The sequence below is a fragment of the Mauremys mutica genome, chromosome 7 (genome assembly GCF_020497125.1).
Source record: "Mauremys mutica isolate MM-2020 ecotype Southern chromosome 7, ASM2049712v1, whole genome shotgun sequence".
In the NCBI taxonomy this organism is placed as follows: domain Eukaryota; kingdom Metazoa; phylum Chordata; order Testudines; family Geoemydidae; genus Mauremys; species Mauremys mutica.
The window spans coordinates 76,474,506-76,493,835 of NC_059078.1; the positions used below are offsets into that span (position 1 = coordinate 76,474,506).

Genomic DNA, 19,330 nt, shown 5'->3' on the forward strand with positions numbered 1-19,330 from the left:
TTGTCAGTCTGTTCTCTGGCTAAGAAGAATAAAGTATACAGAGTGGACTGATTTAAATTAAAGAGATTTCAATAAAATGTAACTTAAATAGTTGATTTTAATTGTAATTGGCATTTGTACTTTTTATTTATTTTCCTAAAGAAAAGTTGGTGACTATTTAATACATGTTTACTGCAACTTGTTGGGGTTCCCCTGAGATCTTACACAAGGTTCCCCAAGAATTCAGTCCAACCCCAGTCTTGTCACTCAGGTTCCTTTATCTGGCATACAGCAAAATACTGAATTGATCAGACCCAAGACTAAAGGGTTAGCATACTGCATATCCAAACCTCTTTCTTCATATACATTTACATTGACTATATATTGCATGACACATTTTGCCCTGTCCATTCACAGTCCATGTACAACTTACTCTTAACCTCATCTTTACATTCATTACTTATCTTATCCATTGTTACCCTGTCTGTTGTCAAAGGTTCTCTGGGTGTTCCCCCTTATCTTAGCTGTACAGACATTCTGTTTTCAGCCTGCTGATACATTTACCTCTCTAATCTTGTCTCCCAAGAAATGAGGCCTCAGCCATGTCCAATGTCTCATGGCAAGCCAAGGCTTCATTCCACTGCTTGTTTTTCTTTTTATATTGGCATTTGTTTTATTTGCATCATTTTTGCATATGCTTTCTTTTTTGAGTTAACTACTTAGGAACATCTTCCCAAGACCATAGTAGTTGTAATTATTTGAACTACTACTAATATTAGGTTAAAAGTATGAACCAGCTGGTGCAAGCTTACTTCATTCAGTATAGCCTACCAGGGTGTAATTTACATTATAAGCTTGTTCTGCCTATAAAACATTCGTTAGTAATTTTAACTTTGCTTTTATTTTAATGACATAAAAATGGTGCAGAAAATGAAGAAGAATCTACTCCTACTACAAGAAATGTAGGTGTGAAATGGAACATAGGCAAATTAAAATAACACTCCCTAGATCCATACTAGAAGTGGTCCTCTTTAGCCACCACACAACTCTTGTTATTACTAGTGTAAGCAGAGTCAGGATGAGCTCTATCCTGACATCTGGTGATGAATTATGGCAAGTGTGGAAAAGAATTTCAGAGGCTGATCGTGTTTGCATAGGCACACCCACCCTGCCTAGCATAGCCCATGGCAGCCTAAAATGGTTACTTTCACAGCTGTGGGAGCCCCAATTTCTTTGTTATTGAGGGCAGGAGGAATAAAGTGTTGTCACCCTGATTAAGTAAATGAGGAACTATGAAACCCTTTTATGATAAAGGGTTTCACCATCAACTAAATAGCACTCACTAGACAAGGGACATGGGTTCCAAAACCCAGTGAATTGAGAGAAACTGGGGATAGGTATCTGTATTGGGTGGTGTAGATGCCTTGTGTGAGCCAGATTGCACCTACTCTTCTCTCCACTGTTGAATATCAGAACTGATTTTTGATTCCCTTAAGAATCTAGATACAGGTTACTGAGCTGAACTCACTTTAGGCTAATAGTGTACCAGCACTGGGGCTCCCCTATTATAAGCAAAATCACTAAGAGCTGAAATCACTAAAGAGCTAAAATTACTGAGCTGTGAGCACTGAGTACTGTGCTAACTAGTAGGGGAGCCTGAAGCTATACTGTGGAACGAGCGGAGCTGAGCAGTTTGTGGGGACAGCTGGAGTGGATCACAGTACGGCTGGTGGAGCGGAGCAGTTTGTGAGGACAGCTGGAGGAGCAGAGTGGAGTGGCTGGTAGAGCGGAGCAGTTCGTGGAGAAGGCAGAAGCAGAGCCCCACAGAGAGACAGGGCAGTTGGCCCCAGACCATGTAAGGTGCCCCTTTCTACTCAGGCTGGGGGGAGGGGGAACCTCTGCAGATAGACTCTCGAACTCTGGGGCTGCACTGACCCGGGACAGAGACTTTTGGGTTGCGGGACTTTTGGGACTGTGAGTGATCTTTGGGTTGCTGGACTCTAGGGACATTTGGAGTATTGGACTTTGGGGTCTTGGGGTGATTTTGGGGTTGCTGGACTCAAGGGCCCAGGGAAAAGGACACAGCCCAATTTCCTGGGGTGGGTCTTTGCTCATGGTTTGGTCTACGAACTCTAGTTGAGGTGTTTCCCCAATTTAATGCTGCCTGTTTATCTCATGTTAAACATTTTCTGCTACACCGAGACTCTGTGCTTGCGAGAGGGGAAATATTGCCTCTTTGAGGCACCCAGGGGTGTGTGTGTGTGTAAGATTTTTCCCAGGTCACTGGGTGGGGGCTTGAGCTGGTTTGCATTACATTGTAGGGAAGGGACCCCTATGTATTGAACCCAGCCCTTGCTGCTATCAATTTGGCCTGGCAGAAGGGTTACACTAGCATAAGAAGCTTTTATTTTACCAGAGTTCCAACATTTTAACAATACTGTGCAGTTTAGAGACTGTTCCCCCAGAGTGAACACGCATGCTGGCAACTTTGTCTGTAAAACACTACTCCTGCACACGTAAGTGTCCTTCAGCTGCAACAGCAGATTTATTAAACTAAGGAAGTATTATCTGTAGTTAGTGAATTCAACAGATTGTTTCTGGTCATCATGTCTTTTGAGCTTTTAGAACTAGTAGATGTAGTGTTTATTCATAGATTGAAAGAGGAAAACAAGCTTTCCTGCTTTTTCAATTCTGAATTGGTTTCTTAAATTGAATAAACTACTCAGTGAACTGAATAAACTGAAATGAAGAAAATATTCTCTCTTCACCTGCAGAAGAGGCTCCATAACAGATCAACGGAAACTTTTTATACACGGTCTATATTTTCCTCAGTGTTTTGATCACTGAAATAATTAAGAACTGGACTGAAGTAATTCCACTGAGAGACCATCCCATGGGATATCTAATACATATAACAGTTGACTCATTTTCCCCTCAATATTCAGCCAAAGTTTCCTTAATTTTATTAACTTGTTGATGGCCATAATTTTCATGTTTAAATACAAGTTTCTATGGAACTCTGAGGTGGACAGCTCTAGAGAAGGCAACTTTTTTATATATTTGTTCTTATGTATCATATCTCCTATGGCATATTTCTATATAAAAATTATATTACTACTTAGCAGGATTTAAATAAAACTCTTAAGAACTACAATAGACCATAAAGATTACAATAATCAATGTATCATCAAGTGATATTCTATCAAATTTAAGCCAATATAGGCATCATCGCTTTATGAATGTTTATGAATATCTTATGAATGGGTAAGTAATATGGTCTGATAGGATACATGCCCACTCCCATCTGACATTAAAGTTACAGATTCCTTTGTCCAAAGATTCAGATACCTCCTCCCCCCACCCCATATCTTTGCCAGAGACCTAAAGATCTTTCTGTTTCCCCTATCTTTTATGAACCACCATAATGCTGGCCATGGGTTACTGGAAGAGGCTCCCCACCCAATGGCAGAGGATGCACTGTGGTGTGATATGATGTACATCCCAACTTGCCATGTCTGAATTTACTGCAGCATTCTCACTATTCTCAAGGGCTTGGGCTTGGGACTCACACCCACGTTCCAGAACAGTGCAATGATTCCAGGGATCCAGCTTCCTTAGTGTGAAGATTGTGGTGGGTAGTCAGAGGGCAGTGAGAACCAGGAAGAGATGAGGATGGAGTTCTGTCACTGATGAACATGCAGAACTCTGAGTTTCTGTTTTTAATCCATGGATGGGCTCCCAAGAGATGGGTTCTGACTGCTGAACAAATTTCTTGATGTTCAGGTTCAGTTCAATAGATTTAACGTCAGATTCGAGTAGATTCGTATTTTTGCCCCAACTGCTGATCTAGCCCTAGCCTTAATCTTTTTTTTTGTTGTACTAAAGAAGCACAGCCTATTGGTAGGAATACAGGAGTAGAGGGCAGAAGTTCTCAAGTACTAACATCATTTTTGATAGTGACTCCCTCTGTGGCCTTAAGCAAACTGACATCTCTCACAGCAGAGCTTCCAATACTTCTCCATGAGAAGTATGCCCTTGAACTAATCTGCCTCTGCTCTCCCCTCCATAAAATCGGGAGACTACTACTTACTTCACACCTCTGAGAGAGAGCTATGAGGATGAAAGTTTATGATGCACTAGGACAATGAGAAGTGCTAACTTTTATCATTACTTTTATTATATTAGAACAGGGGTTCTCAAACTGGGGGTTGGGACCCCTCAGGGGGTTGCAAGGTTATTACATGGGGGGGGTCATGAGCTGTCAGCCTCCACCCTAAACCCCACTTTGCCTCCAGCATTTATAATGGTGTTAAATATAAAAAAAAATTAATATATAAGGGGGGGTCACCAGTACAAAAGTCTGAGGACCCCGGTATTAGAATATATTATATTGAATATATTCAAATTCATATCCCAAAATGGCTCTTCAACTTCAGGATAGACACAAAAATGGAATCCTGACATGGACCAAAGCTTGGTTCCTGAGTGCTCCTTGCCATATGACTAGCTAGAGGTGAACCTGCTGGAATTATATATGGATCTCTAACAAATTTTGTTTTCTAGTATAACCTCATAATCAGGTATACAGCAGAATCAGCTCACCGCTCTGAAAAGCTTATAGGCCTTTCATGTACTCTCCACAGACTCAAAGACTAAACTAATGAACATTATTTCCAGATGTCTTAATATTCCATTACAATACACTGATGCCAGTGTGGGACTATAAACTCTGGGATAGCAAAGGAGACTTCCATTGCTTACACAAGGAAAAAAAATGCTGAAGTATTAGCCCTGGGTTGTAAACAATTCATTCTTCAAGTAGAGAAAAGCAATTTACCAGATTCTGTTGATAAATTGTATATTCAGTTGCTTAGCCATACGTTGGTTCATTATGAAATATATTCAAGAGACCAAATAACCAATGTCCATCAGGGTTACTGTGATAAGCTAATAATATAGTACAGGAACAAAGGTTCTATATGATAGAAGCTGTCTCGTGCAGCGTTTATACATTCAGTTACACTTTTAAGCTGGTATTATTTATATAATGATTTTACAAGTTACACACCTCTTTACACATCACTGAAATCCAACTCATCAGTTTGTCCCAGTTCCCTAGCTTATTCTGTTCCTTCCTTAACTCTATTTTGGATAGCAGAATTCCAGGTACTGGTCCATGGAGGTATTTCCCAGCTTGTACTAAGACATAGAACAATCATATGTCTTGTTCTCTTCCTTTGGAACATTCCAGCACAGGCCTGTGAGAATAATTCCCTTTCTATTGCTATGGTAAAACATTCATCTGTCTTGATCTTGACAGCTTCCCTATTTACTCAAGCAAAAACTTCAGTGAATGCAACAGGTTATCGGATACTTAACTGAAGTGAGCAGGGTTATATAAAAATCATAGGCAAGTTTAGACTACAGAAGTGCTATAATTATTTGTGCTTAATGTATATAGTATGCCAGCATATATTAGTCAAGACCCTCACTGTCAAAAATGTGACCATTATTTCCAGTCTGATTCAATTTAACAGCTAGTCACAGCACTGGAAAATGTACACTGCAATAAAACTGTTGTATCACCTTTGCTCAACTCCAGCAAAACTTGGTGGAAATCAGGAGGCAGACATTTTACAAAGTGGTCTGAGAACTTGTGTGAGTAGAACAAGGTGTTCTCGTGTTACTGCACTTTCCAAACTAAACCTAAGCATTTGGTGAATCCTTTCCAAAGATGGTGACCTGATTCCTTGTGAGAAGAACCAAGTCCTTGTGTAGATTCCCTAGGAAGTGCTTAGATACTGCACTTTCATGCACTGCATTTATTGGGAGTTGAAAAAGAAACCAATTTGTATTGAACATAAATAGATTTTTGCCCATGTTTGTGTTTTGCACATACAGCCACAAGCTTATTGCACTGCTATGTCAGTGAAGCAGCTGTCAGGCAACATTATGTACTTTAAATGCCTGATGGTAAAATTGTGGGGCTTTTTTAAAAAAACATTTCCAATACTATACTAATGACAATTAAACACAAGTAAACCACAAGGATAACAAAATTGAATCAGTAACATTTTCCTTTTACTAGTGCTCTAGGGACTTTACAGTCCCATTACAGCATTCCATAGCACTGCCTATTAAAATGAGCACTGAACTTCAGTTATGTGTGTTCAGCCCAGTGCAGGTGTGTGAGAAATGTATTCATCTAATCATATTTATTTTACAAAAATTAAGAACTTAGTAAGCCATTTGCCTCAATAATAACCTGCAGCACTGACTTCCACTGGTTAATTATACACTATGTAAAAAGCTATTTCTCCCCTCCCCGTACCCTCCCCCCCTCCCCACACCCCTATTCTCTATATCACAAGAGAAAGCAGAGTTCAATTGCTAGGCAAAGTCTTTTCCCTCCTGAAGTAGAAGAAAGTTGGGCATGGCTGGACTCTATTTTGGAAGGTCCCCACACATATCTCATCCCACCTATGACCAAATCCTTCCACCTCTGCATACCCTGCCTCCCTGCAACCCTCTCAGACTTTGGTAACATAATTTGCACTTGTGTTTGTGAGCTCCATGGTAGACTAGAGAGAATGGGAAGCCAGAAAATGAAGCTGAGGCCTAACTTCCCATGCAGGGAATGGGGGAAGGAAAATTAGGGAACTCAGTGTTCCTGTACCAATCAGAAAGGCCAGGGATAGGTGGCGCTCTAGCTGGCAGGATGGGCATGCTGCATGTGGTACAAGGCCCTGGAAGAGGTCACATTGCAGCTTGCAAAGTGCTATCCTTCAGTGGTGGGGGACAGCCAAGAGGGGGCAAATAGCATTTTTTCCCCTTTATCAAGAGAAAAGGGGAGCAAATTGATTTCTCCCCCCCCCCCAACATAGCAATTCTGCAACACTGTTAATATCATTTATGCCCACAGATCTCGTATGTAGGACAATTGTGACTCTATAAGCTGTGTTGAAGGTTCATGAAGTAAACCTCACCTAACCCTGCTAGGATGCAGGAATACAGGGCTAGGACACTATGAGTGAAAATACACAGAAGCCTCCCCAAGAAAATAATTGTCCAACTTCTTCCAATCTCTATGAAATATGACAATTAGGTATGCCACACATTTATTGGAGTTTTGTGTTCCTGTAATTTTTATCTCATTATTCCAGCCACATTGAAGAAATTGCCTCTTAAACTAAGTATCTGGTCATGAGAAATGCAGACCAGAAAAAGACTGGATATACCAATATTCTTCACAGATTATTGGGATATTTGTGGAAGCACATGAATATCCACTTGAATGATGCAAATGGAGCTTTGATCAGGGTTGGCACAACAACTTATTAAAGTATTTATGATAACTGAACACACAACAACTTGGATTAATCTAACCTGATGAAAATATTTCACTTATGTGTATTTAGACAGAAGGAACTCAGATTCACCTTGGTATAAGCAGGCAATCTAAAAAGAGAAGGGGAGTGCGCTGTGTGAGGTTTGATATTTGCAGTTTGATTTTATGTCCTGTACAACTGTTTCCAGAATGCACAATTTTCTTAGCTAATCAAATAAAAAACAACCACCTGCCCACACTAAAAAACCACCAGGCCTGTAAGTGTGGTAATAAAAGTAAGAAGCAGCACACTCTATCTGAGGTGCCATGTTATAAACAATGCTCATGAAGCCTTCAGGGCCAAGATCTATAAAAGAAAATGTCACGGCTCTTGGAGCCAAGAGCCATTTAAAAAAATTGTCTAGGAGTGAAAATGTCTAGATTTCATATCTCATTGGTTAAAAATGAGATTCCTCTCTGCTCTGGTATTGTAGATAGAGGAAGTGAGCAAGCTAGCTCCATTTGATCAACAGTGCTTGAAGAGCAAAACAAAACTATTAATTTCCTGGCATAGCTTGGGATTTTCACTACCAAGGATCATTCTCTATAGAGCAGTGTTGCTACCATGCACTACTGTCCTAAATAATCTCAATCTAGGGATACAGTCTTTCCAGCCAAAACCCTAAACGGTGCTAGCCCCACCACATTCTCATTCCATATGTAGATACTCCCTTCCCCTGCATTTACTGTAACACAGGGCAACAGAAAAATAAACTATTTAAGCAATACTTTTAAAAAAGAAATTTCCCAAGATTTCTCACCTTTAATGTACCTATCAGATTTTTTTTAAATGCATCCCCATTCCCACCTTTCTTTAAAGTCTTGAGGAAAAACCTGATTTCCATTTCACATCCACAGTACTGAGATTTTCCAAGCTAGCCTCACTCCAAACAAGCCATGGCTAGAAGAGGGCTATGTGGAGGTATAACCTCCAGACGTTTCAATTAACACTGGTCACTTTTCTGGCTACTAGATCCAAGGGGGTTTCTCCTCCTCCTTTTGGTTCTTGGTTTGGTTGGAAACTCTCTTAGCCTTCTCTCACTGCTCAGAGATAGTTCCCACCTTTCTCCCCTAGGTCAGTATCTCTTTCCCTTCTCCCTTAAAGAAGGGCACTTGGCAATTACTTTGGCTGCGAGAATCACTTTTGAGGATATAGGATTTGCCACAGTATATCACATCAAGTCATGTATCCTAGACATTGTTGGTGCATCAGAGAAATTCAGAGATCTTCTGCCATGTAGCTCGCCAGTGATGTGGTGTAGCTGGAAAGGTGTGGATTCCTTTATGAACCTGGCAGTTGGAAGTGCCCATCCCAAAAATGTATAGTCACGAAGAGACCATAGTCACTTCCAGGAAAGAATGTGGAATGAAGACATTTGGGCCTTTAAACAGATTTGAAGAAAAGCAAAGCAAGTTCAGTCCATATGCATTGACAGTAGAGTCATATAATAGCTTTCAGTTAAAAGTGATTGAGCATCAGTACCACACTTCACTGAAAGCCATTGTGACCACCCTCCTTCCATACCCTACTCTCTCTCTAGCCCAGCTAGTAAAAGCCACAGCTTGATTAGGTTGGTAATAAGGGTAATAGGGTAATAATTGGAGATATGCCAATCTCCTAGAACTGGAAGGGACCTTGAAAGGTCATCAAGTCCAGCCCCCTGCCTTCACTAGCAGGACCAATTTTTGCCCCAGATTCCTAAGTGGCCCCCTCAAGGATTGAACTCACAACCCTGGGTTTAGCAGGCCAATGCTCAAACCACTGAGCTATCCCTCCCCCAGTGGGAGTACAGCTTGTGAAAGCAATGCTGAGTCCAAACAATACTTTCTGTGAATTTGGTAATACTGTTTGCAGGATCAGTGGAATGATGGATGGTAGAAACCAAACATTACACTGTCCAAGAGCTGATGAAATCTGATGGGAGAGTTTAGTAACTAACTCTTAAGCTGTTTTGTTTATCCAAATGTTTAAAATCCTGATTAAGATCTGAGGGGGAAAGAATTTTAATGAATTTCTTATGATCATTCAGTTTGTTTAAACACGTAAGACTGTTCTTGAGCCCTAAAGGAGAGTGCTAATGGAGTGCAGTTATCTCCAGTGACTGCCAATAGGCAGGATAATGCTGGAACAGTCGCTTAACCCCTGCTATTTCAGCACTTACCAATACCAGAATCCACCACCTTGCAGATTAGTTTATTCTCCTCTTAGAGAAGATGGGACAAAGCAACCATCAGTTTCTGTAGTAAAAGGGTAGCTTGTAGGGAACAAAGTGAAATACAATCAAATTATTCTTCCACTCACCTGTGCAATTAATCCAACCTTGTAAGATTTGTTCAAATGAGTAATTTTTAGGTAGGTGACTAAATATAACAAGCAGCAAAGAATCCTGTGGCACCTTATAGACTAACAGATGTTTTGCAAGTCTTGCATCCGAAGAAGTGGGTATTCACCCACGAAAGCTCATGCTGCAAAACGTCTGTTAGTCTATAAGGTGCCACAGGATTCTTTGCTGCTTCTACAGAACCAGACTAACACGGCTACCCCTCTGATACTAAATATAACAAGTTTTTCATCACCATTAATCATATTAGAGAGCGGGAGAGTAGATTTGCACTTGGGTAAGTTTTCCATGGTGATTTATGAAGACTGAATTAACCTTCTTAACCTCGGTTATGCATGTGCTCAACCTTGTATGAAATTCAGGAACCTCCAGAAAATGACCAGGCAGATTAGGGGAGCAGGAATACATATGCAAGTCTTGAAAGACTCCATAGTCAATGGGATGAGGGTTGCTTAAATCCTGGATTGTGCAGAGTGAAAGCTTGCTTAGTGTATCTGACTCCAACTTCATAGAATCATAGGACTGGAAGAGATCTTGAGAGGACTTCTAATCCGGTCCTCTACACTCAAAGCAGGACTAAGTATTACCTGACAGGTGTTTGTCTAACTTGCTCTTAAAATTCTCCAATGATAGAGATTCCACCATCTCCCTAGGCAATTTATTCCAGTGCTTAACTACCTTGACAGTTAGGAAGTTTTTCCTAATGTCCAACCTAAATCTCCCTTGCTGCAATTTAAGTCTATTGCTTCTTGTCCTATCCTCAGAGGTTAAGGAGAACAATTTTTCTCCCTCCTCCTTGCAACAACTTTTTATGGACTTAAAAACTGTTATGTCCTCCCTCAGTCTTCTCTTCTCCTGACTAAATAAACCCAATTTTTTCAATCTTCCTTCATAGATCATGTTTAAATTATTTTGGTTGTTCTTCTCTGGACTTTGTCCAATTTGTGCGCTTCTTTCCTGAAATGTAGCACACAGAACAAGGATACAATACTCTAGTTGAGGCCTAATCAGTGTGGAATAAAGTGGAGGAATTACCTCTTGTGTCTTGCTTACAACGCTCCTGCTAATACATCCCAGAATAAAGTTCACTTTTTTTTGTAAGTGTTACACTGTTGACTCATATTTAGCTTGTGATCCATTATGACCCCTCAATGCCTTTCCACAGCATTACTTCCTGGGCAGCCAGTTCCCATGTTGTATGTGTGAAGTTGACTGTTCCTTCCTAAGTGGAGTACTTTGGCCTTGTTCCTATTGAATGTCATTCTATTTACTTCAGACCATTTCTCCAGTTTGTCCAGTTCATTTTGAATTTTAATCCTGTCCTCCAAAGCACTTGCAACCCCTTCCAGCTTGGTATCACCCACAAACTTTAGAAGTGTATTCTCTACACCATTATCTAAATCACTGATGAAGATATTGAACAGAACTGGACCCCAAACCGATCCCTGGGTGACCCCACTCGATATGCCCTTCGAGCTTGACTGTGAACCATTGATAACTACTCTCTAGGAATGGTTTTCCAACCAGTTATGCACCCACCTTATAATAGCTCCATCTAGGCTGTATTTCCCTAGTTTGTTTATGAGAAGGTCATGTGAGCTAATATCAAAAGCCTTACTAAAGTCAAGATATACCACATCTACCATTTTCCTCCATCCACAAGGTTTGTTACCCTGTCAAAGAAAGCTATTAGATTGGTTTGACACGATTTGTTCTTGACAAATCCATGCTGATAGTTACTTATCACTTTATTATCTTCTAGGTGTTTTCAAATTGATTGCTTAATTATTTGCTTCATTATCATTCCGGAAGCTAAACTGACTTGTCTGTAATTCCCCGGGTTGTCCTTATATTCCCCTTTTTATAGATTGGCATTATATTTGCCCTTTTCTAGTCCTCTGGAATCTCTCCCATGATTTTTCAAAGATAATCGCTAATGGCTCAGATACCTCCTCAGTCAGCTCCTTTAGTATTCTAGGATGTATTTCATCAGGCCCTGGCAACTTAAAGACAATCTAATTTGTCTAAGTAACATTTAACTTATTCTTTCCCTGTTTTAGCCTCAGACCATACCTCATTTTCACTGGCATTCACTATGTTAGACATCCAGTTGATACTAAATCCATAAGTGTCCGTAAATCTGCTTAGGTACCAGACTCTACTGTAAAAAGTCTGCATTGATTTCACATTCTTTGTTCATCATTTCTTTTTTTTTTTTTAAATCGTCTAACAAAGCAGAAGGAGCCACCATCTCTCACTGATGGCCAACATCAAGAGGCAACAGTACAAAAGGAAATTTAGTGGAAAAAAATCATTCAGAGCAAGAGCATCTGCAAAAGGTAAAATGTTGTGAATATAAAAAGCTGCTAGACTTTTTTGTGATTAATAAATGCTCACTGCAACGTTAGCTCTTTCCTGTTCACAAACTGATCTGATTAACATGAATACATTAATCTATGCAAACACATTTCAGCCTATATGGTACTTTGAAACTGTTTGCTCTGACTAGTCACAGTGAGAGACTGGTCATCTGAGTCACGTGATACTGGGTTTTTTTAAGCTGTGAATGAATGCATAAATTAAAAAAAAACAAAAACAGTAGAACAAATAGCAATAAAGTAATAGTGGTTTGAGAACATCACAGTTCTATTAAGAGTTTTCAAACAAATCTATTTTATACTAAAATATGTGAAGTTTTCAGGATTTTACAAATATTTTAACAAACACTGGCTGTTGCTTGAACTGTCAAACGAGGAACAAGATGGCCACATGAACAACAGCAGAGCAAACTCACATATATGAATACAAGACTCTAGTCACTATTTGTGTTCAACAAATTGATAGTTTTCATTCAACACATCCAAGATACATGGAGAACACTAAGTTGGGACATCACATACTGCCAACGTTCATGTGTCACAACCATTTTCTGACGTTTTTGTATAAAATTATTTTATTACTTATGAAAATAAAATGCATTTATGTTCTTTATAACAAATTAGTTAAATCGTTTTTGTAAGACATTAGCACAGTTTCCATGTCTATTCAATCCTTTTCCTGCTAAGACTGCCAAGGTGCCAGCTGTGTTGGTGGGTTTGTGATATGGATACTCTTTGAAGCAGTCTGAGACCATCTACTCCTTTCGCAGAAACCAAAATATTGTTACATTTCCACACTAGTGAAATAAATTTTTTAAAAAGGTTAACATTTATTGTACTTTTCACTGCTATTAAAAAGTAGGGTAAAAAGTACTGCAGGTGGTTGGAAAAAAAAATACATGTACACAATAATGCCAAGAAAAGGAAACATTGATTGTCCTGAATGAACTTGAGGCCTAAAAAGATGACTACTATTCAAGAGAGTTAAACCCTCAGCAAGAAACATGAGAATCTAGTAGAAGAGAGCTTTTTTATTGGAAGGATTTCTCCCTTCCTTCAAAAGGCAAAGAATAATCCAGACTAGTCTAAAACCTATTCTAAAAAGCACAAAACAAATCTATGTGAAATCCATTCACATCCACTACAGCAGCACAATGAAACCCTTAGTGAGCAGGGCTAGAAGTTGTACACTTGCACATGTATAGCATATGAGACGACCAGGTGGGAATTCACTTGTACAGATACATAAACCCTCCTGGATCTATTCTACAAGGGCGTAGCATTAGTTTGGAAGCCCAAGGGGTTGTGGATGAAATAAAATTAGTCTTGTCAATTTATGGGCCTGGTGCCTGACCCAAAGCCCACTGACGTCAATGGAAATCCATTGATGTCAGTGGGGTTTCTATCAGGCCTTTGGTCTGGCCCTTTATTAATTTTGGCTGAGTCCCTTTCCTGCTTACCTTAGAGCAGTGGTCCCCAACCTTTTCGTCTGGTGGGCGCCAGACAAAGGACCACTGCGGCAGTGGAGCACCCGCCGAAATGCCGCCAAATTTCGGCGGCGACGCCTCTAGATGACGCCGCTTGCCATCGACAAGCGATGTCATTCAGAGGCTCCCCGACTAAATTCGGGAGCGACGCCTCTCGATGACATCACTTGTTGGCGACAAGCGTCGTCATCGAGAGGTGTCCCCGCCAAAATGCCGCTGAAATTCGGCGGCATTTCAGCAGGTTCTCTCCCGGGGTCCAGGACACGGGCGCATTAAGATGCCCCCACGGGCGCCATGGCGCCCACGGGCACCGCGTTGGGGATCACTGCCTTAGAGAGACACCCGTCCACATTACATGGAGTGATGGAAATAACTCTATATGCCCCTCTACCTGATGTATTGAGATTTGGGGTGAAGAGAAATTAATCAAGACAGATGGACTGCAACCTTTTTCAGACTTTCTTAGGCTATTTTCATTATTAAATTTAACTCTCTCTTTTCCAGTCCACACTTAATACAATGTACTTGTAAAAAGCAACTGATATCACATGAAAACCGAAGACATTCTATACATTAGGAACTCTTTCTTAGTGCCTTTTCTTTTCATTTACTTATTTTATGCATTAATAGGAACATCTGCTTAAAAAATGGAAGTTTCAGGGAATTTAGCCACACATCATCTATTAGAATCCCCTGCACTGCTTTGAAAACCTCAATCCAGGATCTGTGTCCCTTAGCAGTTAGTCTGCTCCTGGTGCTAACTGGTTCAGCTATGCAATGGCACAACAGAGCCTTTGTTATGTTCTCAGCACATAACACATTTACGATTTACACATCGTAACCTTCCCAAAGATTGCTTCCTGTGATTTATATGAAGTATTCTCTCCAAAATGCCATACAATGTAAGTAGCAGTTACTTTGCCTCTTATCATTACACAGCTTTAAATATTAAATAGGCATTAAGAAAGTTTTCTAATTAACTCTAATCACAATGTCAAAGAAGGTTACTGCATTTTAGAACAAGGCTCTCAGAAATGAAATCTCTCTTATGCAGTGCAAGGAAGCAATGCCAGGAGGAATCAGGAGAGTGATTCTGCGCTCTCCATGGGAAGGAAGCTTTTCCCCCCCCCATCTCTGTGAGGGAGATTCTCCTCCCTGCAATTGTACCGGCTCCCAGTCCTGTGCTCAGACCACACCTCTCTCAGAGGAAGCTAGGCTCCACCCTCACAGAAAGAAGGATCAGGCCACTAGTAGCCACCACTGAAGGGATCTGATGCAAATGTGTGGTGGGATTTTTCACCTTGTTCTTCATCTGAAGTCATAATCCTCCATTTGAGGGGATCATTTCCACAGCAGACATTCATGATGTCAAAAAACAAAATAGTTTGACATCAGCCAGGGGAATAAGCAAGAACAAAATCAATTATAAGCAGAATTGCTTTGGAACAGGATGCTTTTAAAAATTTCCTAGGGGGCTGAGGAAGCATTAGCATACCCATTTTATATTCAATGGGATAAATTCCACTCAAACTAGCACACTGTGCAACCCCACTGATTTCAGTACAATTGCACATGGTGTAAATCAGAGCAGAATTTGACCTTTCATCTCAATCTTGTGTCCAAATCTTCACAGATTCTTGAAGAAAACCTAACAGGCAAAACTCTGATGTTTATCACTCCCTCGGTCTGCCACTTTCTCAGAACAATTCTGCGGCTCATACAGGTATTAACTTATCTCAACATACTTTTGAAGGGTAAGGCTCAGGTTGTAGCTGGCTGATTTGATCTTGTTCTGGGCCTCTAAGTGGGTCATGCCATCTGTGTTGACTCCATCAATGGCTACCACAAGGTCCCCCTGGTTCATGTGGGACTGGGCTGCTTTGCTGCCAGGAGTGATCTGTGAGAGAGAAAAGAAAAACAGACTTTATTCTTTGTGTGAAATGGTTTCAGAGAACAAATCCAGTCCAGAGTTGTTATGGGAGAGGTTTATTCCTCACTCTCCTCGATCCCTGCAAATAATTATACTAGTGGAAGCTAGACACACAGGGTGAAATTAATCTTCTTCAGAGGTCCAACCCAAGGTCTTTATTTCTCTTAAGCACTATTTTGGGTTTAAGTGGTCCATATAACTTGTGTTGGCCCCTCTAAACAGGGCTAAACTTCACCCTCAATTAAGGGAGAGTAGATCTCCCTGCATTTTCTGTATATATTGAAAATTCCCATTTAACCCAAGATGGATGTTTCTCAGAAGGTTCAGATAACTGTCAGGTTATTTATAAAAAGTTGTCTAAAGCAATTAAAATATTTTTAACATCAGCCTGGATTTTGCCCAAGCAAACTTAATGGAACTACACTGGTTTACACCAGCTGAAGATCTAGTCCATTGTAAATACACAGTTAGATTCAAAAGTATTTCTCACCACTGAAAGGCATGTTCTACCATCTCCCTTGCACAGAGAGAGTGCAGGAAGTTCACCTATTGTGTAATAACCATCAGAATTGGATTTGTTTCTACATGTTGCTCGAAAGTGCATCTGTTTTCACATCCGAAGTTGCCTTAAATTTTATGGTTATTTATTATTATTTGTATTGCAGTTAGGAGTCCCTACAGGGGTCGGCAACCTTTCAGAAGTGGTGTGCCAAGTTCACTGTAATTTAAGGTTTCGCATGCCACTAATACATTTTAACATTTGTAGAAGGTCTCTCTCTATGTCAATATTATATAAATAAACTATTGTTGTATTTAAAGTAAATAGATTTTTAAAATATTTAAGAAGCTTCATTTAAAATAAAATTAAAATGCAGATCTTATCAATTTAGTGTGATACTTGCCTGGGATTCCAGCCACCAGCCCCACTCAGCTCACTGAGTGGGGCCGGCAGCCAGGACCCTGGCTGGCAACGGGGCAGCAGCCAGAACCCCACCACGTGCCATCAAAAATCGGCTTGCCTGCCACCTTTGGAACACGTCCCATAGGTTGCCGACCCCTGCTACAGGCCCTAATCAGGATTGAGCACCACTACGCCTGGTGCAGAACACATTAATAAATTTGCTGTCACTCTTACCCTTACCATTGAACTTTCCCAAAATCCATTTTATTGGTTTGAACTGGGATGGTGGAGCAGTTCCCTTTGGTTGAAGGTACACCCACAATTGGTCAATTCCACCCATAGTTTAGGACTGCTCTTGGACTCCTCACAGACACTTATCTTTATTTGTGGATGCTGCTATAGGAGAGCTTTCTACCATCTTCAATTGGCTAGGAGACGCCATCTCGTCATGGCAGAAAATATCCTGGCCTCAGTTACACACATCTTTGTACCTCCCAACTGGACTACAGCAATGTAATATCGCTAGGCATGAGGCCTTCAGCACTTAGCAAACTCCAACTACTACAGAATGCTGCAGCACAATTTCTCAGCAACACAGGCTACCAACTGCACATCAAACCTGCCCTCTGCTCTCTCCTCTGGCTTCCCACAGAACACTGAATCAAGGTCTTAAAGCCAGCTGTTTAAAGGTAATTAAGTGCCTAAAGATGCAGACCAGTGTACCCAGTAGGATTTTCAAAAGCACCTAGGTGCCTGAATCCCATTGATTTCAATGTCAGCCCACCAGCTGCTTTTGAAAATCTCAATAGGCACCCTTCTTCATTTTTAGGAACCTAAATGACTTTAAAAATCTGTCCCTTACTCCCTGTGTTCTAGGCAATCAATTATCTGGGCACAGCATATCTTTAAAAAATAAATCACCTAGAACTCCAGCATGCAGACTGTGGTCGACAACCTTACACCAGAGTAGGGAACATTTTTTAGCTCCTTAGCAGAGATATTCTTGTAATGCCATCAAGGCGAGCTGTGTGTACTCTGAATAAAAAAATAATAGCCAAAGATGTATTAAAGCTCTCTGAATGTGATTTAAAGGTTTCATTAATAATATAGATCCATTCTCTCTTGTACTTTTCTGTTTTCATAGAATAGGGAAAAAAGTTAAAGTCAATCTCTACGGAAAAAGTCTTATCCTGTGATTTTTATGCATCATCCACTCCCTCTTAAGTAGGGACATACAAGAAACACAGGATCTAGTGTATTTCATATTACAGTTTGTCATTAATTGAACAGCACCAGAGAATTGTTCTCATTCTCAGCTTTCCTATGCATCTCACTGACCTGTGTTACATGCACTCACACTCTCTCCCACCCTCTTTCTCTCTCACACACACACTTTAAAGAATAAATTATTTGAGTTATTAGATTTACTTTCCAAATAATCCAATTACTGAAAGACCCTCTCCCCTCCCAATCCCCAAAATATGTCATCACATATAATAAGACATAAAATAGAAGGTAGGGAGAATAACTTAGAATGGAAAGGTTTCAGAGTAGCAGCCATGTTAGTCTGTATCCGCAAAAAGAACAGGAGTACTTGTGGCACCTTAGGCCTGGTCTACACTAGGACTTTAATTTGAATTTAGCAGCATTAATTCGAATTAACCGTGCACCCGTCCACACCAGGAAGCCATTTAATTCGACCTAGAGGGCTCTTTAGTTCGAATTCGGTACTCCACCCCGACGAGGGGAGTAGCGCTAAATTCGACATGGCTATGTCGAATTAGGCTAGGTGTGGATGCAAATCAAACTTAGTAGCTCCGGGAACTATCCCACAGTGCACCACTGTGTTGACGCTCTGGACAGCAGTCCGAGCTCAGATGTTCTGATCAGCCATACAGGAAAAGCCCCGGGAAAATTTGAATTCCTTTTCCTGTCTGGCCAGTTTGAATCTCAATTCCTGGTTGGACATCGTGGCGAGCTCAGCAGCACTGGCAGCGATGCAGAGCTCTCCAGCAGAGGAGTCCATGCAATCTCAGAGTAGAAAGAGGGCCCCAGCATGGACTGACCGGGAAGTCTTGGATCTGATCGCTGTGTGGGGCGATGAGTCTGTGCTTTCGGAGCTGCGCTCCAAAAAACGGAATGCAAAGACCTACGAGAAGGTCTCCAAAGCCATGGCACTCAGAGGATATAGCCGGGATGCAACGCAGTGCCGCGTGAAAATCAAGGACCTGAGACAAGGCTACCAAAAAATCAAAGCGGCAAACGGACGCTTCAGAGCCCAGCCCCAGACATGCCGCTTCTACGAGGCACTGCATGCCATTCTCGGTGGGTCTGCCACCACTGCCCCACCAGTGACCGTGGACTCTGAGGATGGGATAGTGTTGACGGGCAGTTTCTCGGTGATGTTCGCGGATGGGGAAGATGAAGAAGGGTTTGTGGAGGACGAGGCAGGCGACAGCGCTTACAATACTGCTTTCCCCGACAGCCAGGATCTCTTCATCACCCTCACAGAGATCCCCTACCAACCCTCCCCGGCCGTTAACCCGGACTCTGAATCAGGGGAAGGATCAGTCGGTAAGTGCTATAAACATGTAAACATTTATTTTTTAAAAAACAGGAATAAAAACTATATGAAAAGAAGGTCAATGCATATAGGGATCAAACAGAAATCCTCTTGGGACAGTTCCACGAAGCTCTCTGAGAGGTACTCGAAAAGCCTCCGCAGGAGGTTCCTGGGGAGAGGTGCCTTATTGGGTGCTCCGTGGAAGCACACTCTTCCGCGCCAGGCCATCCTGAGGTATAGTGGGAGCATTGCCTCGACCAGCATGGCAGCATAGGGCCCTGGTCTGTGCAGGGATTCACGCAGCATGCGCTCTCTGTTTCTCCTGGTGACCCGCCTCAGGGTGATCTCACTCGGCGACTGCTG

At 41.2% G+C, this 19,330-nt stretch overlaps 1 protein-coding gene across 3 annotated transcripts in view; it reads right to left on the minus strand.

Moving 5' to 3' along the window:
- The window catches only part of LOC123374875 (LIM domain-binding protein 3-like), a 147,738-nt gene that overhangs the window by 60,131 nt on the left and 68,277 nt on the right, over positions 1 to 19,330 (minus strand). For all 3 annotated transcript variants that reach the window (XM_045025257.1, XM_045025258.1, XM_045025259.1), the window contains one exon: positions 15,319 to 15,470. In XM_045025257.1, the coding sequence (XP_044881192.1) occupies positions 15,319 to 15,470 (152 nt within the window). The remainder of the gene's footprint in view (positions 1 to 15,318; positions 15,471 to 19,330) is intronic.